The sequence below is a fragment of the Propithecus coquereli genome, unplaced genomic scaffold (assembly GCF_000956105.1).
Source record: "Propithecus coquereli isolate 6110/MARCELLA unplaced genomic scaffold, Pcoq_1.0 Scaffold6, whole genome shotgun sequence".
Lineage (NCBI taxonomy): Eukaryota > Metazoa > Chordata > Mammalia > Primates > Indriidae > Propithecus > Propithecus coquereli.
Genome location: NW_012151951.1, coordinates 13,726,038 through 13,750,126, shown reverse-complemented (window position 1 = coordinate 13,750,126; position 24,089 = coordinate 13,726,038). Strand labels below are relative to the sequence as shown.

Below are 24,089 nucleotides of genomic sequence, written 5' to 3'. Positions count from 1 at the left end.
GCTCACTGCCACAACCCTACACCCAAGCTTCACCCCCTACCCCGCAGGGCCAGCTTTGCAAAGCCGTGGAGGCTGTCTCTCTCTCCATCCCAAGCCTCGTTCCCTTCTGACCCCCAAAACCACCTCTGAGAACGCAGGGCCTGGCCAGATCATCTCATTAATTAATGAGTTAGGATGGGTTATTGTTGGTTAACGTTAAGTTATTGTTATCATCAGGTATATCTCATAAACACTTGATTAGTTAACACATTCAAATTGAAATAAAAACTTTAATTAAACTGAACATTCACTACTACCATTTAGGGTCTTTAAAAAAAAAAAAAAACAACCAAAAAAAGAAAGTAAAAGAGAGAAAGGGAAGGCACTGCCTCTCAGAAGGGCCTCCTACAGGGCAAACTTCTAATTAAACAAATTGTCAATTTCAACACAATGAAAACTGATTTAGGAGCATAAATTTAGTATTCTAGTCACTGAAAATAAGACCCCCATTGTCGGTCTCCTACAGGCTGATTTCAACCGATGGGGAAATGAGGAGGAGAGGAGGAAGACGAGGAGAGAAGGGAGGAAGAGCTGCGAAGGAAGAACACGCTGGAGCATTTTCTTCCTTTCGGCAGTGACATCTCCGTGGAATGCGAGGCAGCCTATTCTAAAGCATGGGAGAAACTCTTTTCTTGCCTCCTCCTTCACCCCACCCCTACCAGATTAGAAAAAAAATTAATCGTGTGTGATGACAAACTTGGCTCGGCACTCACTGTACATACTGTACCCACAAGTCTGGCTCCCCGCCAGGCCTGGCCCCGCGCCAGAACTACAATAACAAACACAGGCAACGCCAGCCAAGAGGGGGTGGGGGCAGCCAGCACTCCGAGCTCGCCAGGAAGCCCGAGCACCAAGCACGGTTCAGCTCCGCTGAGCAGAAGAAAACAGCAGGAATGTGCCGGCGCAAGGGCAGCGGCGTGTAGGGGAGTAAGCACGGACCCCTGGCCGGATCCCGAGCTCGCTTCTCCGCAGCATGCCCCTTCTTAAAAAAATAGTCCCAGGGGTTCTGGAGCAACTCTTGTTCTTCTAGGCTCTGTGTTGCTGCTCCAACCCTTGGTGATCTTCTGTAAAATGGGTGTGCACGACACACCCAAAGCGTCCATTCTCGTGGTCGGCTCCCTGCATGCAGCCTTCAAAACAGGACAGCACCTGTAATCCTAGCTCTCCGGGAGGCCGAGGCGGGCGGATTGTTTGAGCTCAGGAGTTGGAAACCAGCCTGAGCAAGAGCGAGACCCCGTCTCTACTAAAAAATAGAAAGAAATTAATTGGACAACTAAAAATATATAGAAAAAATTAGCCGGGCATGGTGGCGCATGCCTGTAGTCCCAGCTACTCGGGAGGCTGGGACAGGAGGATCGCTTGAGCCCAGGAGTTTGAGGTTGCTGTGAGCTAGGCTGACGCCACGGCACTCACTCTAGCCTGGGCAAAAGAGTGAGACTCTGTCTCAAAAAAAAAAAAAAAAAAACAAGACAGCAGGAAAATCTCATGTCATCTGAGGAAACGTCTCTTCTAAAATATCACATTGTTCTGTTATCAGGCATCTAGAGGCAGGTATCAGAACGTGTCAAACCACTCCTGGAATCTGCGAGAAGACCTGGCACCCCCAGCCCAGCCCAACCCTCTGACCCCAGCTCCCCAATAAGGCCAGGTCACTCCAGAGGCCCCCGTGGCTGTCACTGTTTAACAGGGGGACAAACAACTCAGGAAGCAGTATAGCCTCATTAAACATTTTGTGCTATTTGCACGACATCCCGGTGCAGGGGTGAGAAATATGCAGAGCAATAGAAAGAAAACATAGAGAACAGAAATACCAGACTCTGAAGGCTGTGAGCTATCTGCAAGGGTAAACTGAAACACTGTGAGGACTCGTTCTACTTGCCCTATCACCAAATCCTCCTTTACAGGGATATTGGCAAGTGACTAACAGAAGGACAAATGATTTGACACAGTCAGCCTTCAGTGTCAATAATGGAAAGGAAAAACTAGGAAAACAGGATCCAACTCCTAAAACCTCTGGAGCATCCACATAAGACCAGGGGACCTGGAAGTGGCATCTTGGGCAGGACCGAAGTGTCCTTCCCCCAGGGAACTGCCGGCCCCACAGGGAGGCTGTGCAAAGTCACTGTCTTGTCTGAACTGGGGCCCTGGGCTGACCTGAAAGTACGTCAGCAGCCCCTCTCCTCTCTGCCGCTCCCACCAGCCCCACCAACACTGCTGATGTGTGATTCGCAGCAGAGATGGTGGCTCACTCACATCTAGTCACGCTGCCTGGAGGGGTACAATATGGGCCAGCAGGCTCCTGGCTGCCCACCCCCGCCAGTGAGCCGCTCAGACATAAACAGTTCCTACTGCAGGAGAGTGGAGTTTCCTTAAGTTGTTCGTCAGCCTCCCAGGCTACACTCATTCATGTAACAAATATTTGTTGGCTTCAATAATGTGCCAGGCAGTGTGCTAGACATCACAGGGACAGATCCTGTCCCCAGGCAGCTTATAATCTATTAGAGAAACAGAGGGGAAAGGAAATTACGTTTACCGTGAGCCTGTTGTGTGTCAGGCATAGTACTAAGTATCCAACATGAGCCTCACAACTTCTCTAAGATAGGGTAAAATATTTTCATTTTACAGATTAAGGATACTGATGCTCAAAGAGCTTATGTTAATATTTCATGCCCAAGGTTACACCATCAGGAGGTGGGTGCCCCAATTCTTCCCATCATGTCAGCTTGCCTCCCAAGTAGAGGAGATAAGGGAAGTCCATAAATAAACATAATACAGAAGAAAGACTTTGCCCAAAGACAGCTTCAAATAAAGAAATATGGGCACCCAGAAGATGGCATGATTGCTTCCAGCTGGAAGTGGGGAACAGGTGAGGATGGCATCGTGGAAGGGACCTTGGAAGATCTGGGAAAATGGGAAAAGGGTTATCCCGAGCAGATAAAATGGGTGAACAAAGCCACAAAGTTCAGAAAGCAATGAGCACTGAAGCGAAGTCTGGCTAGAGCACTGGACTCAAGGGAAGAGGAGAGAGAAAGGATGCTACTGCCACTGAGCTACGGAGAGGGGCAAGGAGGCGTTAACAACTGGCTGAAAGGAGCATTGCCCCGTCATAAGTGTCCTGTGCCACACAGGTGTCTGGGGCAGGGAGCAAAACACGGAAGCCCCACACTTTGCTCTTGGGGTAGGAGAGGGGCAGCCAAACGAGTGGGCAGACAGTTCTCAAAACCACTCACTGAACCTGAAACCACCTACAAAGCTAAAGAGAAGCAAGAAGATAAAATGTGCATGTCATTAAAACAGAAGAGTAAGTGTATATGAGTGCAGAGCAGACGCCGAACACAGAAATGTCTGGACTCAGGGCTCTGGCCGAGGTAAGACAGGTGGGCAGGGTGAGGATGGTTCACCCGCACGGAGCAAAGGTGAGGGCGCGGAGGCCCTACAGGAAGGAGAAGCGGAACACACAAAGGCGTGGGGACAGAGCAGACACGTCGAGACCGACAGCTGCCTGGTGTGGGCAGATCCCTGGATGTGGAACAGGGCAGAACAGGAAGTGGGAAGAAGGCATGGTACTTCAGGAAGGGCCACGCAGGCCATGGAGAGTGGTCACATCCAACAGTGCACAGCCACGGGGCCCTGCAGCAGGGTAGTGGTGCGCTGACACACAGAAAGCCACCAAAGAGCATTTCCACAACCGCACACACGACGGGCTGGAGGGGAAACCCATGCAAACAGCCAGCCAAGCAGGAAGCTTCTGGGTAAGGCGAGGGGGCTACTCCCCAGGGGCAACAGCCTGGGAAGTGGAGAAATGGAAGGAAGGTGCAAGCAGAGACCACTGACACTTATTAAGTGTCAACTGTATGCCAGGGGCTTGCTTTGAATGCCTCGAACATATATTCTGTCACCTAATCCTCAAAAAAAAAAAAAATTTATATGAGTTAGCAACACCTGCGCTTATCAGAAACAGCAACTGGGATTTGCAAGATAAACGTGGCCAAGGTCACACAGCACACATCACAAACAGGATTTGAACCTTTGTCTGCCCAACCCCAAAGCCCAGGCTTATTTCACAAACGCTCAACTGCCTGCAGGGCCAGTTGCATGAGGCAATATGGGGAAAGAAGAGGCAGGCTGTATGAAGGAGAGCAGGACAAAATAAGAAGACAGCTCTCTCCTCTCCCCTAAAAAGTGACTCCAAGGTCAAAGGCAAAGGAATTAGAGGGAAGAGAGTGTGCCCCGGCAGGGAAGCGTTGAGGCCTCTACAACTGCAGGCAGCAACCTCTCAGCCTCAAAGCCTCAGCATCAGACCTGCTGGATCCTTCCCTCCACCAGGAACACCTGGGCATGATGAGTGGCAGGTGCTTCTCCCCTTTGCACACCTCATGGGGCAGAGCAGCTTTGCCCAAACATGAGCAAAATTACCAGCAGCCACACAGTCGACCCCACTAGAATTGGATAAAATTAACTTGCAAAAGACAGCACGCTATAACTAGCTTTGTGTTCCAACCTTTCTATATCTATTTAATTAAAGGCTCCTGTATAATGTGAACCCAATAGTCAGATTCATTAGACAGCGAGAACCTAATTCCACAACTGTTTTGCTAATGAAACTGCAGTCTACTTTGGAAGGTAGATCACACAGGGCGCTAGGCACCAACAATGCTCAGGGAAACCCAGGAGAGCTTGAGGGTGGGTTTATCCAGGTGGTCACACTGTCAGGATGGATGTTCCGCTCCAGGAACCTGGAGGGAGAATCCACGGGACAAGGTGCACCAAGGCCCCAGCAGGCAGTGGTGCCATACAGACCAAAGCAAGCCCTGAGTGGGGGGGTGACAGCGGGCAGGAGGTGGTTGCCTGTGCCCCAATGGGGCATCAGGGCATCCTCACCTACCTGAATGAGCCAGTAAGTGCATTCTCAGCCGCAAACTGTCCAGGAACCGCTTCCCGCAGAGCTCGCACCCGTATGTCTTCATCCCACTGTGCAGCTTCCTGTAGGGGAAAGGAAAAGAGAGTTTGCTGCTGCTCTGGCTGGACAGGAGGCAAGCCCACCCCTTCCTGGGGGATTTGCAGCCATTCCTCTGGCAGGGGACAGGAGGCAGGGAGACGAAGGGCAATGACAGAGACACACCCCTGAGTCCCCAGACAGCCTAAGTCGCCCCATGTGCCCATGGACTGCTGCCAGCCAAGGAAGCACCCATTCCTGGTCTTGGGCACAAGACAGAAAAACAGGGCCCTTCCTACTGCTTTACCACTGGCACATAGACCAAGGTAAAAAATCAGAACCAACTTCAGAGGGAGGAAGGAAGAAGTCAGACAGACATAATGCTCAGTGTCACATTAGCACAGCCCACATGTGGAGACCTCCAGCCTCTGTTCACCTCGGTGACAGCACTGTCGTCGCTGTGCTAAGGCTAACACGCCTGTTATACTCAGGAGGGTTGTACCTGCATCTTTCCCCCCTCCTGTCTCCAGCGCCCACTACGGTGACTGGCACAGAGGAGGCTCCGAATAAGCTTATGAATGAACTGATGCCTTTATGGACACAAGATGCGTCTCTCTCTGGCATCCAGATGTTCTTGGAACTGCAGTGACCTCCAACATGCACACCCTTCCCTTAAGGTCCCCTAAAGAAGTGTCTTCCCTCTCTGTCTTGCCTTGACAGAAAGAAGAGTGTCAAGAACCTGGATAACATCATTCCCTAAACATAAGTCGTAGTAGTCACGCTTGGCTCTCCAAAGTACGTTCACACACATTGTCTCTTTGCCGTCACTACAATTCTGGGAGGTGGGTTGGGCATGTGTTATCCCCCCTGGGGAGACCTGGTAAGAACTGGTCCCAGGCCCAGCCTGCCACAGTGCTCTGATCCCAACTCCCAACCGGGGCATTTCCCACCAGACCCCTGGCTCAGTCACGAACCAGCGAGGGAGCTGGTGAGATGCAGGGAGGCGGGTGGGCCAGAGGGAGCTGAGCACCGGGGGAGGCTCCGAGCTGCTGGCCAACCAGCAACACTGACGTCCCCCCACCCACACTCCTGCTGTCAGGTCCAGGATGCAGCCTCCACCTCTGCCCCAGTCTCTGTGCCTTCCCCACAACCTCCCCAGGGGCCTGGCCCTAAGGAACAGGGTAGGCAGTGGCAGCCAGAGGCAGGATCTGCAGGCGGTGGGGCAGGCGGGAGAGAACACGAAGCCCTCTCAAAGCCAACAACCTCTCGCATCAGAATGCTGACGTGTTAAGACCGTGCTAAAAGGCTGGGGAGCTGGTACTGATGTCAGATAAAGCTGCAAGCTGGGAGAGGGAGTAGGACACACTCATGCCAGCAGCTCCCCAACCTAGGCTGCAGTACCCAGATCATGATGACAAAACTAGGCTACCCACTGCCACCACCTTCCAAATCCCAGGCTGAGAACCCAGCCATGTGTCAAAACCATGCGGTGCCCCCAGGTGAGCCTCCTTAGTGCCGCAGTCTGCTGGCCCCATGGCATGAGGATAGCATCTGGTGTCCGGTGTGTGGCCTTCTGATAGAGATCACACACAGTTCCCTTCGCAGGACTCTTTCCCAATCACATTGTTTTGTTTGCTTGCTTTCCCTTTATTCCCTTGCCAAAGTCAAACGATTTCTCAATCACAAACACACACACACACACCCTCATCCATGACACTGTAGGGCACCCCATCCCCCTCCGTGTTATTTCACTCCTAGCCATGGCTGATCTACCCAAATTGAGAAATATTAACAGTACAGAACATTTTAACTGAACATTCTTAACTCTAAATATATTTCACAATGCTGGGCACTGAGACACGTCCTAATAGCATTTTGGGCAGAGTATATTTTTCAATATGTGCCTGGGTGTGGGAGGGCACGTATGTGCATGTGCTCACGATAGCAGAGTAGGCCTATCGCTTGCCCAGACATGATAGCTATTTGCTTTTCTAAGAGATGTTCTATCGGGTGGCAAAGCTCTAATCACAAGTGGTTCGGCAGGTGAACTTCTCGCACATAATCATGGTAAGGTCTGGTAGACGGCAATGTATGGATTTCAGTTTGATTTATTTTCATCCTTTTCTTCCTTGGTGATTTGTTAGCTCCCAGGGGTACCTACCTCTCAGGGGCAGCTGTTAGGAGGAACAGGAGGACAAACACCCATTTAGACTTATTTTCCAAAAGGGCTCTAGAGTGACCAGTCTTCAGATTTTGGAAGCCACCACCATGCTAAACTCCCCTCTTGGGTTCACATCTCTTCTCTCTGAGGCTTCCAGTTCAAATTCCTCACCCTGATAAACATTCTTTGGGTAATACCATTGCCTTTTCTCTAGATATGAATGGATTTGCCTAGCAGTTGGTGGAAGTGGCTTTTTTTTTCTTGGGCAATTAGACTGGCTTGGTATGAAAGGTGATGAGCACTTGCTCTTTTACCATGGAGGTAGCAGGAAATAGGGAAGAATGTCCAGCAAGCATCTGGAAGACCTGGATTCTCAACCTGACTCAGCCATTCACTTGCTAGGACCTTGCACAAGTCATGCTATCCCGATCTCTCTGCATTTGCTCACCTGTAAAGTGATGTGGATGCTATCTAATATTTTGCATGGAGACGAAATTTTATTATTCAAATGTCTTACCCATATCCTTTTACTTGGCCTCCAAGGTGTTCCTCAGAGGGGCACTATTCTTCTTCTCCCTGAGCCATGTCCCACTTGTTACTGTCCCCTGTGATGTCCTCTGACACCTAGACCATCAGGCTAGGATAGCCCAAGCAAAACTCTAGACCCAATCCCAGAAATCTACTCATTTTAAAACCTTCTAATCCAGGTGATCTGAGTTTTCTCCTCTACTTACTTGCTATTTATCTTTCAGTGAAAGAAACTTCCAGAACCCACCATCAGCTTTTCCTCAGAACCACTCTGTTGTCATGCATTTCCCAGTCTTCAGAGACACAGGTAGCCTATCCTATTCAATCCTCAGGATAAGGACACTGCCCTACAGCTGACCCACTAACTCAGTGCCCCACACAGACTACCAGAGATCAATATGGCGTCCAAGTGATTCTGCACATAGTGCAGGGACAAAGGTCTTACCCCACTGGCAGGGAGACCTGGGCAAGCACAAAATTCAGAAGAGAAAAACAGAACAACTTCACAGACCTAGGAGTTCAACAGAGCCCAGCACTGGTTTGCTCATATCTTTAATTCTTGTCCATATACCAAGGGACATACCAAGGAAAGAATGTCACAATGAGGAGGCTTGTGCCAATGCAAAGAAAAAGGAAATGACTGGGAATGTGAGTGCATTCAAGAGACTTGGCTACTAGCAGACTCTCTAGGGCACAGTCCACAGAATGGCCAATGTGGAAATAGAATTCCAACTTGTTTTTGGAGCAAAAGTCCAAATTTTTATGAACTCACGTTCTATCCCTCTTTAGACCACAACCTCCCACCACCGCCACCACCACATTATGCAACTGCAAAGCATTTAGATCAAAATGGAAATTCTATCCACCTCCTTCTTCCTTACCACACACACTCACACCTTCCCCCGTCTGGTCCTGTCTTGTCTTAAGGTCTTACAGCACATGGCCATTTGAGAACATCAGCCTCTACTATGACATAGGCAAGGAAGACAGCTGGGGACATTTTGGCACCTTTCTGTGTACTGCCTTGGTTGACGACGGAGTTTTCACACCCTCTTCTCTAAGAGAAGCCACATTGATGAACACCATTTCGAAAGTAACCTGGTTCTAGCACAGCCGAGGCACCTCGATCCTGTACTCAGTGAAGAATCCACCCCCCCATATGCCTCAGGTCCTAACCATCCATTCTTGAGGATCATACTAAAGGCCCCCAACTTTTAGAGGCCACCTACCACAGACCACACCTGGGCCATTAGGTGAACTGACCTTGTGTGTGACAGATGTTCACTTATGTCCAAAAAGACAGAGAAAAAATTAATCTCTAACAGGTTCCTATCTATATTCTCAAGAAAGCTGAGTCATTATGAGAAATTAGAGCTAAACAAACCTGAACCTTTTAACAAGTAACTGAAGAGAAGGACCCATTTCTTCTCACCGATTCTCAACCACACAGCTCTCACCATGCTAGCAAGACACAAGCTCATCATCTGAACCGTTTCTGTGCTATTAATACTTCAAGTCTGAAAATCCATAAAGATTCCCTCTAGCTTAGAGTGCAAGCTCCGTAATGGCAGAAGCCACCACACAAAACTCCCGTCGTCTCTTGAGCAGGACCTGGCCAGTTGGCACTGGCATACTGCTGTCTCCCCATGTGCGGTGCCTTCATGACGCTCTGCTAATGCTCTCTGGCTCCAAAGCCAACAACTGACTCCTAAGCGAGGTGGTAAGAGACGCTCCCCAGGCCTTGCTCACCTTTCCAAGTAGAAACAGAACTGAGAGAGGGAGAGTTTATGCACTTTAGAAATGGGCTTACTCTTCTTAGATTCTTAAGTTCAAAAATGTACCTTCAACGTCCATTTACCTTTAACTCAAATGACAAGAGAAAGGTCAAATAGTCAATGGCATTCTGTGCTCTAATTTTGAAAGAAAGGGATGAATAAAAAGTTACTAGGCCATCAGGAATTCCTCTTGAAGGCAACTTCCACGGAGATCACAGGGTGTTTCCATATTTGGTCCAATCTCCTGTGCTTTCTACATGTCTTCTTGTGGGAAGGGAATTGTTTGAACCAGGCCTGTTCTACTGGAGGCCTCCACCCTAAGCCAGAGCATGTTATTCACAGGGTATCTGGGACACTCAGAGGAAATGTTCCCTACCCTCTAAGGGTGACAGCATATCTTCCCAAGGAATTTCCCTTAATGCCACCAGCAGTGCCACATTCCAGGCTGGGTAGGTCATTAGTCACACCCAGTGTCATTCTCCTCATTTATTTTCTAGGAATATTAAGTCCACCATTCAAGACTAAGTTATTGATAAGTTCCTTAAAACTATAAGCTCCTCAGGGGCAGGAACCATGGCTTTATCTCTACTTCAATGCCCTCAGCACAGCTCCAGGCAAGCAGAGCAGATACACGAGAAGCTCTTGCTAGTGAAGCAATCTCCAACCACCCTGAGGAAAGGAATACCTGACCAGTACCCGAGAACTGCCCGGAATCAGAGAGGAGGCCTGGTATACCTAGGGGAGAAAACAAAGGGACAGTTCTAATCTTGGCTGGTAAATGGGTCACTTTCATTTTCTCAAGGCATAAGGGAAATTATCCTTTTAACCAGTTTTTTTAAATGTTGAGATTAGACAGTCATTTGACAAGCTGTGAATGCTTAGCGGGTATTACCACAAATTATCCTTCTAGCAATAGAGTTCGTTGCTCCCTGACTAGTCAATATTAATAAACATTACCGAATGCTTTTACAACACAATTTATTTTTTAATACAGCTCTTTATGTATGCCATAAAGTAAATATACCAATAAAGGCCAAGGATTTCAAAAAACAGATTTAAAAAAAAAAAAACAACAAAGAACTAACCGAGTGCTAGTTAACGCCTTCCGTGCTGCAGGTTTGGGGGGTACGCAGCAGGATCTAGACCACAGAGCTATGGAAAGTGCTGGCCATTTGGCTGTTTTGGAGCCTTTTAAAAGGAAGGAGAGGAAATGCCAAAGAAGCCATGTTTTCTCAAGAATCAACTAGATAACAAATGTGGTCTATTGACCATATAGATAAATAGAAAGATATAGATACATAGATAGAGGGCTGGGGGCAGAAGATCTGGTTTTCATGCCAGCCCTGCTGATATCCATCAGATGACCTTGGCCAAACCACACTGTCTCTCTAGATTTCCCTTTACACCTTTGCAACACAGTGAAGGGTTGAGCTAGATGATTTCTCAGGTTCTTTCCAATCGTGTTTGCAAAACTGAAAGGCTGTGGGGCTGACATGGGTCTGTGCCAGCTGGACTGTATCTCCATCATGAAGGATCCACACCAGATTCATTCCCTCAGTCCCATCCTTGAGCCCAGAACACAGTAGGGGCTCAGTGCATTTCTGTTGAATGAATGAACAAACAAACAAGAAAGGGCATTTGAAAAGATAAATGGAGAGGTGACAAAACCCACCCTCTCTACACATGCACGCACACCCACACCCCCACCCGCCACGCACACCAGTACAAGAACAGCTGCTCCTACTGTCCAAACGAGAAGCCCTCTGTGGGGTTCTCAGAGAGAAAGCCATGCATTCGTCTGGGCCTGAGATCAAGAGCAACCTGGAGCTGACCAAAGAGTGGAAGGAACTGTCCCACGCCTTGAAAATATGAGGAAGAACAATGGCGTTTCCCACGGCCATAACCACACCAGTACAGTACTTTCAGATAAGGCTGCCCGTGAGTGTTAAAATACTAAAACACTATGTCAGAAATGACAAAGGGGCAAGCTAATCTCCCTGCAGCAACTGCTCAAAGAAGGATCTTCATGGCCACTGAGCACCAGGAGGCCTGGGCTTCTGGCTGTTACGTAACCAGTCCTTTGTTTTAAAATACTGGTTTCTCCTAAGTCATTTATTTGAAATATCTCTATCAACAAATTTCACCAAGAACAAAAGTTTTTCATTTGTGCACTGGGCTATAGGATGATCTTATCACACACAATCTCATACAGTCTCTTTCAACAAGGTCTTAGCGTGCTTATCTGCGAGGTTCCTGGTAGCCAAATATGATTGAAATGTTCTATTTATGCTCACTGGATTAAGGAGATGTTGCAAAACTGCACAAAAACCTGGCAGATGTAAGCAAGGTATTACAGCCCGGGCAGTTAAGATCTGAGGAGAAGGGATCAATACACACTTTTGTAGTTTTCTTTCTTTCTTTTTCTTTTAAGAGACCAGAAAAGTTGTGCTTTTAGAAAAGGGAAGAGGAAAAATAGTAAAACGCCTTAAGATTTATAGCTTCTCTGAGCTTTTTCCAAACCCAAAACAGGGCATCATGATGCATGCTTGATGATGTCAGCCCAAGGGAAACAAAAATAAATCTAAAATATTCTCTCCAGATCTTAAAAGGCCCTATAAGGGAATTAAACTATGGTTATGGATGAACAAGGTTTTTGTTTTTTCTCTCTCCCCCACACAAGGCTTTAACTAGCACAAACAGCCCCACTTCTGAGAAAACAGTTTTCAAAAAGCTACAGACTTTTCCTCTATCCCCCTGTTTTGCCAGGGTATGCGGAGGAAACGTCTTTGTCTCTTGGTTATGTAGGCTCATTTTTACACGTTTCCTCTTTAGCCAGGAAGCCAAAATGCTACCTCGAAATCCCACAAACCAGTCACGGAAACTCAGAGATTGTCGAGAAAAACTGAGGTTTATTAAGGGCCTACGAAGAGAGTTCCTTGGGAATTAAACCATTCTGAAAATCTTTTTAATGTATATCACCTCATTCTTTCTGCTTTAGTACACCGAAAATTAAATTACTTTTCTATGAGGACGATGAGCTTGAGAGCCTTCGCTCTAAACATCAGTTATGAACACACGAGATAAGAGATTGAGCAGATTACCTGTATGGATACCAAATCACATTGTAAAAGTTATTATCATTTTAATGAAGGAAAAATAGCAAAAACCAAATTGATATTTGCTTTTTTACTGGTTCTTTTTTCCTTTCTTCTAGAAAATATGCAAAAAAGAAAATCTAGTCAACCGAGGTTTTATCATAATGAAGCTAATGCACTTATATATCTTGTCTGATGTTGAAAGGTCTTCCTGAGGATCAGCTCAACCACCCTGTGGCTGGGATAGAGAGTGCAGTCCCCATTTTGTGGATGGGGAAACTGAGGCTACATGACTGACTTTCCCACATAAGCAGGCAGACGTCTCTAGACTTCACACCTGGGATCTACCTTTACATTCCTCCCTAAGCCACAGTCTTTCCCTGAAAGAGGGAGGAAACCCACAGCTAGAAAGGAGTCATTGAGAGCATGTCCAGGATTTACCCGATCTACTCAGCTAAAAGCAAGAAGAGAGAGGCCTCTAAGAAAAAAGGTAAATTGAATGATGGTCCCCAGAGTCCATGCACAGGCCACGGTCACACAGGGACTTTATAATCTCCTACAGTGAAAGCATGCTGATTCATCCCCTACTGCTACTCACCCTGTATCTGTTAAGCACCTACTGTGTGCCAGACTCTAGGAAAGTCAGACTGCACTTGGACCACAGCTCATTTAGGTAGGTTGTCCATCAACACAATTTTCCATTATTGCATTTTATTGATTTCCTTTATAGCACTTAATACAATTTGCAGTTATATATTGGTTTTTTATTAGTAGTCTGTATCTCTACTAGACTGTAAGCTACATTAAGGCAGAAACTGTCTACTGTGTCCTCAGGATCCGGCAGAGTGCGTGGTACAGAGCATTCAATACGTTCTTCTAAAGAGCTTTATTGAGATATTATCCACTTAAAAAATTTACCCCTTTAAAATATACCATTCAGTGGTTTGTAGTATATTCATAGAACTGTGCAACCATCCTCACTACCTAATTCCAGAGTATTTTCATCACCCTAAAAAGAAACCCAGTACCCATTAGCAGTCACTCCCCATTCCCCTCCACCCCCAGCCTCTGGCAACCACTAATCTACCATCTTCCTTTACAGATTTGCCTATTTTGAACATTTCATTAAATGGAATCACATAACATGCACCCTTTGGAGTCTGGCTTCTTTCACATTGCATAGTGTTTTCAAGCTTTATTCATATTGTAGCTCATCTTAGTACTTCATTCCTTTTTATTGTGGAATAATATTCCATTGTATGGATATACCACATTTTGTTTACCCATTCACCATTTGATGGACATTTGGTTGTTTCAACCTTTTGGCTGTTATTTATAATGCTGCTATGATCATTTGTTTATAATTTTTATCATGGACATATGTTTTCACTTCTCTTTGATATATACCTAGGAGTGGAACTGCTGGATCATATAGTACCTCTCTATTTAACCTTTTAAGGAACTTCCAGACTGTTTTCCAAAGCAGCTGCCCCATTTTACATTCCTCTCAGCAATATACGAGGTTTCCAATTTCTCGATACATTTTTGGATTAAGTGAATAAATGAATCAACATTCCTGCTGCTATAAAATCCCCCAAAGAAGGGGGATACAGTTCTGAGGCTCCCTTGGTAAACTAGCATCTTCATGTGCAGACATGACATCCGACACTCCTGTTTAACAGAAACCACAAAGAATGCTGTTTATATTTAGTTCATTTGAGAGACAGAATCAAATGAAAAATGAAGGGTGGGGGGGACACCAGACAGCTCAAAGTGGGTACTACTATCACATATATGATTTCAACCCCTACCCTCCACCCCTCATCCACACGCAATAATTTAATCATGCATATGCCCTGAACAGATTTAGTTAAAAATATGAGAGGGGTCCCAGCGTGACTGATGCCGGCTTTGATTTGGTCAGCAGTGAGGGGAGCATGCTTTGACAGCCCTGCTGTCTCTGATGGGAAGTTTGAAAATATACTCAATAATACTTAAAATAAAAAATACACAAGCAAAAATACCCCAGGCAAACTCCAGGAGAGGGACCCACGGTGCTAGGACCTGCTGAGAAGATGGGAGGTCCAAGAGCACGGGCTTCTCTTCCTGCACCTGGGTAGAGAGGGCAGGGTGGCCGGAGTGGGCTGCAGCCCGGAGCCCTGTTAAGGGTTCCCCAAACTTCTTTTTTTTCCTCCTTTTGCTTCCTTTATAAAAGATGGCAGCCATATTCCTTTCTGCACAGACTCCTTGCAAAGAACAAACAAACAAAGGCTGGGACAGAGCAAGGCCCTTTGCAAGCTGCAGGTAATTAAAACGGCCTGTAAATGCCCCAGCAGAAAGCACTTCAAAGAGACAGTAATTCCAGCAATGGCCAGTCAAGACTGTGTGGTGTAAAAATTATGAGTTTTCCCAACGGGGAGCTTTGTGTGAAAAGGACAGGGGTTGGTGGCAGAAGGAGGGTGAGCCACACAGAGGGGGTTTACAATTGGTGTCCATGCCCAGTGTGCGTGGGACTGCGTGTGTGTATGTGTCAAACACGCAGGCCAGAGAAAGGGGCTTGCGTGCATGTGTGTGTGAGAGCACACATTTATCAACTCCGAGACGGTCCAAGCGTGTGGGCACGGAGATAAAAGGAAAAATAAAATAAAAGCAACAAATACGAATCCTCTTCCCCGCTGGGCCTCGTTTTCATGGGGGAGAAGGACCAGGCAGCTTGCACGCTCCTCTGGCTCCCAGGTTGCAAGATGCCGAGCATGCAGGAAATGCATAATACGCAGGACTCTGGGCCCAGCGAGCTGCCGAGGCCAAGCAGCAGCTCTCTGGATGTGCCCACACTTTGGGTCTCACGGCACAACATACAATAGTCAACAACATACCGCAAGCTATGTTATCTTGAAACAGAGTAAAAAAAGAGAGATGGATTCTTCACCTTGACTCTATGTGCGACCTCCGCCGTGCCACCTGCCTTGGTGCCCTGTGTTTAGGTGATGCAGTGACTGGTCCATGGCGTGACAAAGAGAGGCTACAGCCTCGGCGCACAAGGACTCTGGCTCCACTTTTATAAGCACGACACAGAAAACCCAAACTAACTGACACACACCAAATGCTCAAACCCAAACTGACCACAACATTGCACATCTTGAAAAAGAAAACAAACAAAAAAAACCAGGCCTAACACTGGAGGGTTTTTTTGTATTTTTTTGTATTCTCCCTGCAGGGACCTGATACTTCCAAAGGGACGTTTTGCCAGGCAGGAGGGCCAGTCTCATCCCCAGGAAGGCTTCCCCAGTGCCTCCCGCCCCTCCATCCCCAAGACGATCCTCCACTTTTACCCCCATCTTTTGCGTGCGTTTCTATCGCTGCATGAATGGCACTGGGTGCATCCACTTGCTGCTCCATCTCTGCAGCTAGATGGGACATGAAGTCAGAGCTCTGCCCCTTTCTGTCTGTATCCTCAAGCCAGCAAAGGGCACGGCACTCATGTGTGCCCAAGAAACACGTTGTGAGAGGGTGGGTGATGCCTAGTGCGTCCTGGCCGTACTGTGGGTAATAAATGAATCGGGACCCAGATGGGGTAGAGAATATTGCTTCGAGCCTGGTACCCAACTGTTCGTCGCCCTCATCAGTCAGCGAGCATCCATCCTGTCCAGGAGCCTCCGAGCCTTACAGGGAAGGTGGGAACCAGCCCGTGCTCACCACCGCGGCAGAGAAACCAACACGGCCGGGGGTTTTATTTCCCCATAAACAAAATCCTGCTCTGCCTCCCTCACAGCCCCACTCACTAACTCCTCCCTGACATTGCTGGCTTTAAGCCCACACATAAAAATGTCCTTTACTATTTTTATTTAATGAGCTTTCATTTTTCCTCCCCCTTTTTGTAAATGAGAAAGGCAAGCCCACCTCCTAATGGGGATGGGGGAGAGGAAGCGGAGTGGAATCTTTTTTAAATGGGCCATAACTTCACGAAAAGCTTTCTCCTCCACAGTGCTCCGAGCTCCCCCTCCCCACGTCCCCCTGCTCCTCCATCCTCCCTGCATCCTCCCTTCCCACCATTCAAAACAAGATGCATGGATTTTGGACATTTGATTACTTTTAAGTATATATTTTTCCCTCAAATAGACTGAATACAATGGTTAGGAAATGTGACAGAAAACTATTCTGAGCCATTTATTGCCTTAATACCCACCTTTGTCCAACAGGCAGTTTTGACAACAGCGATAAATTCCAAATTTATGTCAACAGAGCATATGTTGAACACCTCATTTCTGAGCTAAAGCGGCATGCTGCCCTATAAATCACCGTTCTGTTTGAAATGAAAGTAGATTACAGGCCTGTGTTATTGAGCAGTTAGAGCTATAGTCATATAAATCAGAACTTTTAACTCTAGGCAATCCGTTGTGCAATTAACTAAAGGGTACTTTGTCATTTCGAGGCTTGTGCACAGACTTGGCAGGGCACAGAGCTACTGAGAAAGAGGATGGGAAGGAAAAAAGTTTTCAGGCAACAGGAAGGTTGCTGACTACAGCCTGTACCATACCCCACGGTGTCTAACCCTGACCGCCGCCACCACAAGAACATGCCAAAACTGCACACTGGCAAAGACACCCCCATAGTCAGCACATGCCACAAAGACAACACCACTCTGAGCATTTGTCACCAAATCACCTCTAGGAGACTGAGTGCCTTTTCATTCATTTATTAAGCATTTCCTGAGCACAAGCCATGTGCATAACGTTGTCTTAGGTGCTAAGACGATGCCAGAGACAGGAGAAGTAATAACAGTAATACAAACAACATTTAGATAATGTTGACAATGAAGAATAATTAGAAGAACATTTGTACAAGACATATTTGAGCACCATTTGGTGCATTTTCATGCATTATCTCATTCAATCCTCGGGACAATGCAATGAGGCAGGTATCAGTTTTATTTCTGTTTTGCCGAGGAGCAAACTGAGGCATAAGGAATCAACAACTCACCCATGGTCATTCAGCTTGTAAGTGGCAGAGCCTGATACAAGTAATTGGTAGAGTGAAAAGTTTAAGAACTTAGACCCTGATGACAGCCCTGTTTGCAAATTCCAAATCTAAAACTTGCTAGCTCTAAGACTTTGGTATTCTCTAAGTTTCAAGTTTTCTCATCTGTCAAGAGGGTTAATAACATTGTTATCTCAGAGGGTAGATAAATGAGACTGTGCATGTTATGTGACTTAGCATGGCACTGAGAACATAATGCATTGATAAAAGTTAGACAGCATAGGCTGGCCAGTCCACAACCGAGCTGGACGAAGCGGCAGAGCTGGCAAGGGAGACAGAGAAAGAATCCTGAAAGGAGGATGTGGCGATGTGACCAATGTCAAGGGTGTGCAGAAGAGGAGCAGAACCACAGTGGGTGCTGTCACTGGAGATGGCTTGAGGACACGGGGAGACTGAGCCAGTCCTTTCAGGGGCTTCGTAAGCTCCGAAGGGCTCTATCTACCCACAGGAGGGAATATTAAGAACGGAAGAGCCTTGGACGAGGGATAGAGCTCCATGTGACGGAGGCATCACATGAGCCAAGACTTGGCGTTAGGGGTGAGCAAGTCATGTTGTACGAGCCTTCGGGAGCTAGGCCCGGCTTCTCCAGAGTGGGCAGGTGGGGAGGAAGGGGGGATAAGCTTGCAGAGGTGGTGGCGTGGGCCGGATGACGCAGAGTCCTAAGAAAGAGGCTGAGGACTTTGGTCTCGGTGCTACAGGCACTGAGCAGCCACCAAACCCTTCTCCCAACAATGGAGCTGGCTGGGAGTGGAGGCTCAGTGCAGGCAGGGACCACAGAAGGAGAGAGGCAGGGAGAAGCGCCCAGATTCTACACTGAGAAGGAGATATTTCCAAAGACAGTCGCTAGGTCAGCCTTCCAGAGCAAAATGCCAACACAGAATCACGGCCACGCGTCTGCAGAATGCTTCTATTCCCTAAGAAGGTGCAAGAAAAGAGAGATTGGAGCAAACCACCTATCTCTGTCTACTCCCTGGCACAGGTGCCCGGCTCCACGGCAGGGGACCCCAAAGAGCTGTCGCTGCTGTTTGTTACCCCATCCAGTTACACACGCCGTCATCGATTCATCAGAACGCAGATGGCAGCAAGAACGCGCAGCACAGGAGCTACACTCTGTCCCCTCCGGCACCCGGGCTGGCGACCAGCTCCATGTGGCTGCAGAGCAGGAGTACTCAAGTATCCCTTCTCTCTCACAAGCCTGGACAGGTTGAAAATCAATTAGGCACTTATTTGACACAGTGAAAGATACAACAAAAGCATAAGACGACAAGCTGCCCTCCTAAAGCTTTAGTTGAAGACAGACGACAATTCACAAACTAATAGCAACCAGTACTTACTCTTACCCTCAAACGTCAGGTCCTGAGTACAATGACAACATCCAGCGTGAGGGGGAATCCAAACCCAGGCCTCCCTAAGGAGGTGGGCTCGAGACCCGGCTCAGGAGATACCAAGGATGTAGCAGGCATAGAAGGGGAGAAGGTATTTCAGAGGAGGGTGAAACTGGCACAAAACAGCATCATCCTGAACAAGGGGTAGCCAACCCCGGGACAGGCCAGGGAGAGCCGAGGAGAGTACTGTCAAGTGGTATAAATGAGTCCAGACCAGAAAGCTACTGGGGGAGGAAGTGGGGCTGAGTAGCGAACAGAGAGGGAGGCATCGCTCGTTCTTGACCTAGGAGGGAAGGGGGACATGAGGATTGTGTAGTTCGAGAGTAGAGGTCTGATATGCTCTAGGAGCCCTCAGAGGATAGACTTCCTATGGTGACGTGTGGCACTACAGAACATCTGGCCTTGGACACTGGCCAGACGCTTGCTCCTCCGACCTCCTCCACAGCCTCCCGTGCACGGAGAAGCCGATTCTTCGCAGGAATATCAGGGTGACAGGCCTTCCTGCCACTCACTCTGTGTTTGGTCACTTGCCAGGGCACTCTGTCTTGCTGCACAGTTGGGTGCCAACAAAGCAAGAAAATGCTTCAGGAACCGGCACCCTGCATAAGAATCCCCTACTACACGTACACGTGGCCGTGCGGGCACGTACCCACACACACCATCTCTCGCCATCTGTCTGAGCAAACTGCTGGTCTCTGGGGGGTGGGGGGAGACAAGGAAAACCTCTTAGAGATATTTGTTTAATATCTGAGCAGTGGGGGAGCAGATGAAGTATGCAAGTTTCATTTAGAAAATCATCAAGGAACTATTATAGTAAAATGAGGCTTCCAGTTTCCAAATAAAGCTGAAACAATCACACTGAACAAACTGGCGGAGCTGGCGGACGAAGAAGCAGGAAGGAAGGAAGTACGATAAAAATAATAGCTGGAGGAAAATAGGAAGTCACGAGATGCCGGGGAATTAGAGGCAGCCCCCATCCCCTTCGGGGCCAGGGATCAGCTTGACCAATCAGCAGCGGGAAACCACAAATCAAAAGGGACCGCCTAGAGAGGGTCTCCTTCAGTCTTCAGAAGTGCTGTCCCCATGTTCCAGTGATTCTGCCATTCCTACACATCTCGAGACTTTGCTCATAGAAATCCTCACAAAATCACTTTCGGCGGAGGAAGAGGCCAGTGTCTGCCTCTTTTTAAGATAGGAAACTGGGTGGGGGGACAGGTGAGGAGGGAAACAACGGGAGTAAGTAGCCCCTCCAAGAGAAAGGGGGTGTGGAGTGGTCATTTCATTCACTCAAAGTCAACACAAATTTATTGCCTACTGAACGCAAGGCACGGTGTTGGCCACTGCGGAGAGGTTCAGAGAAATGCAATACACGGCTGCATTCTCAAGGTGCTTACAGTCCAGCAGGGACACAGACGTATGTGTGTAAAAGACTTGAAAAGCATGCATGCTAATAACACGTGACAAGAACAAGGGTGATGTCACCATGCTGGATGAAGAGTATTGAAAGTTTAGAATGTGGGTAAGCTCCAAGCAACCGAAGCAGAAAACAGCCACTTCTCTGTGTGAAGGTGACCGCCATCTGCAACACCACGCCCACCTCCACACCCCTGTGCATCCCTCCCGCAGCTCTCACATCCTCTCCTGGCCTCCATCCTAAGTTTCCCAAGCTTGAAATACTGATCTCACCCTCTTCTCGATCACATGGTTTGTTTTTCTCCAAAATGGCAGCCCCCAGGGTTAAAACCCATAGCCAGCCCTAAGAGTCGCCTTCTGCCCTTCCAGGCCGCTTGCCTTTCTCTCCAGCTTGGGGGATGGAGGCCTGGGGGTGGGCCTGCCAAGAGCTCCCTGCGCCCTTTCACCCTGTCCCTGACAGCTCCTCCCTGAGGACCTACAGGCCATGCCTCGCTCGCTGCCTTCTTCAGGAGCCGCCAGAAGAGCAGCGCTTGCCGGGGCAGTCTTCTCTCCACCTCTCGCCCATGCAGAGCACAGGGTGATGTGCTCAGTGCAGCCAGGCAGCACCTTCCTCAACGCTGCCCCATGTCTGGGGGAGGAGGGAGACTCTATCAGGGTCCCAGAAAGGCCCCTACCTCCAATGGGGTAGTTCTCCATTGCCACTGCTATACTGTTTCCTCCAGACAGTCCACTCTGTCCTCTCTGCCCAACGAGAAAGGCATGGTCAACCTTAATGAAATCAACTATAATAGAGTGTGCAGGGAACTTCATCTCCCTATGAGAAGACACAATCTAATTCACGTGCTAATTGTCTTGCTGGAAGCCTCCGGGGCCTCTCTCCACTGCAGGCTGAAAGGATCTGAAAGTGTCATGGCCTGGAAATCCTCGAGTCTGGTCATATAAGTACTTAATTGCCATCTGAACATCCACGTGGTGTCCCTTTGGTCTACCTAACAAGGGCAGGGCCAAGTCCCCTCTCCAGTGAGGCTGAGCAGCCGTTGTGTCTTTCTCGTTCACTCTTCACTCCCCTTTCCTTCCCAGGACACTTCCGCTATGGAGAGCTCTTCCTCAGGAGAGCTGGGGAGAGGGCCATGGTGTGAGGGGGCAGGTATGAGGGGGAGGAGAGATGGCTTCTTTAACCGGCTGTTGGCTGTGACCTTAATCATGACAATGAGGTTTAGTTTCTCTTTTGGTAGAGAGATGAGAATAGCAGACTTCAAACGACAGAGAATGGCTGGTCTCCTGAACAATGTACCCCAAAGGTCACCGCTGCATGCAGGAAACAAGAGAAGACACAGATGCAATGTCAGTTTCCATAATGGTTTAACCTTCTAAGAATCAGAGGACTCGGAGAGCCTGGGAGGTCCCTGGGCCTTCTATGCAGCCAGGAATAAATGTACACAACTATTCCAGACAGATCTCCTAGAATATTTTTAAAGACCACCAGAAAAGAAATGCCACATAGAACACAGCACAGTTGTGGTGATGGGGGGGTAAGGAGAATAGGACAATAAGTGTGAATATAGAACACGTTACCTGCGAAAGAGAGCTAAGTCATAAACCCCAGAGGTAGCAGAACATGACCTGCAAGGGGCCTGATGCCCTTCAGTTAAAACTACGCTTGAATCTTAAAAATGAAACTGAAATGTCCAAGACAAAGGCATCCTCAGCAGAAACATTCTCAGGTTCCATGATGGGGAGAGGGTTTTCCTATCCTATTCCATCATGACAGCCTGCAAGACTTTCCTAAGGAGGTGGAGTGCCCCATGGAGGGACTCACAAGTCAACCTTCTTAATACCCCTGTCACAGTGCCCTGTGACCTTCTGGAGTACTGGAATGTAAAGGTCCTACTGGCATAAGCCACCTGCTGTACCCACCTCTGTGTGCACATGTGCGCATGGGTGTGGTCTCAACCCCCGAGGGGAGGAATTACAGCATGTGTGTATCCTCGCATCTTCCACCGGACCTGGCACAACTCTGGAGACTGAATGAATCACTCGATACTGGTGCTTTATCTGATTCTAAAATCAATAATCCCACCTATGGATTAGCCAGGTCCCAGGACCAGGGAATTGCTGAATCTTAGCTTTGGAATTAACCTGAAAGGTATTTATTCAAAAAGCACATGGCAGTGTCTATCGTCCAATAGGCTCTTAATAAAAGCTTTACCTCTTTCTTCTCTCTCTGGTTCCATTTATTTTATCCATTTTCATTGTTTTAAAAAAATGATTTCAGGCCAGGCGCAGTGGCTCACGCCTGTAATCTTAGCTCTCTGGGAGGCCGAGGCGGGTGGATTGTTTGAGCTCAGGAGTTTGAAACCAGCCTGAGCAAGAGCGAGACCCCCGTCTCTACCAAAAAAAAATAGAAAGAAATTAATCGGACAACTAAAAATATATAGAAATATATGGTGGCGCATGCCTGTAGTCCCAGCTACTCGGGAGGCTGAGGCAGTAGGATTGCCTGAGCCCAGGAGTTTGAGGTTGCTGTGAGCTAGGCTGACGCCACGGCACTCACTCTAGCCAGGGCAAAAGAGTGAGACTCTAAAAAAAAAAAAAAAATGATTTCAGAGATGGGATGGGTGAGTTAAAATATGAGTAAGGAGCAATAATGAAGCTTTTAGAACATTTGAGGATTTTCAATTCTTTGAGCCTTACCAATATCCCACCTATCAACTTGGTGGTCGCAGGAACCCTAAATTTCAACTGTGTTAAATGCCCTAACTAGGTTGACTCTAGGTATAAAGTGCTATGCCAAATTTCTCCAGTGAGCCACTGACGGGCCCCATTCCCATTTATTAAAAATAATAAATAACCCTCTCCTCGCCTTCACAACTTAAGAGACAAGTGCGCCTCTAAGCCTACAATACCAAAAGCCCTCTGTTCCCCACCTTGCCTCTTGCGACCACTGAGCTTGAAGACCAAAAAGTAGAAAAGGAGGAAAAAAAGAAAAGGAGAGAAAGACCCAGTACAAAGCTGCAGTGCAGAAATTCAGCTCTGTTTGGCAGTGATGCAACCAGAGATCAAACCAAAGCCAGTGGGGGGCTGCAAATGACTTCTTCCCTCTACCCACTTTGGCGCCAAGACAAACAGCAGGGCCAGAGCAGAAGGCAAATGCAGTGGAACTGTTGAGCTCCCAGAGTCCTCCTAAATTAAGTGTGCAGCCCGTATTCAGATGATGTTCAGCATTTTTCACAGCCCCACCCTTGCTGAGAAAAACTGTCCTGAGCCAGTGTTGAGACACAACCAGCTGTGCTCCTGCCTGTGTGACTCAGAAGCCACACTTCACACTTGCTGTCCTCTCCACTCTAGGGTTTTTTGGACCCTGGTAAAAAGACTAGGCCACTGAGCCCACCTCCACAGGAGACACAAATATTTCACCAGCCTGTGGGAGCCTCTGAGGAGGCTAGTTACCTGTGGAAGGTATTCCTTGACAAGGTGATCTGGCCACCAGCCTGGTCTATGGTGCTGCTGTAGTTATAATACGTTTCTGAGGGCCATGGGGCCAAGCAGCTGCACACCTGTGCCAGGATGTCCTTGCATGGCCCCGGGAGCAATCTCCATGGATGCCGACCTGCCAGGAGACCCACTGTCTCTGCTTAAAGTCCCAGACCTGGAATGCAAGGGCCAAGACCACTGAGGCCCCACTTTCGTGCTTTACACGTGGGGTCACCGAAGGGACCC

At 48.0% G+C, this 24,089-nt stretch overlaps 1 protein-coding gene across 1 annotated transcript in view; it reads right to left on the bottom strand.

Moving 5' to 3' along the window:
* Positions 1-24,089, bottom strand: part of ZBTB16 (zinc finger and BTB domain containing 16) — a 176,677-nt gene that overhangs the window by 83,790 nt on the left and 68,798 nt on the right. The window contains exon 3 of the mRNA XM_012659222.1: positions 4,925-5,022. Coding sequence (XP_012514676.1) covers positions 4,925-5,022 — 98 coding nt within the window. The remainder of the gene's footprint in view (positions 1-4,924; positions 5,023-24,089) is intronic.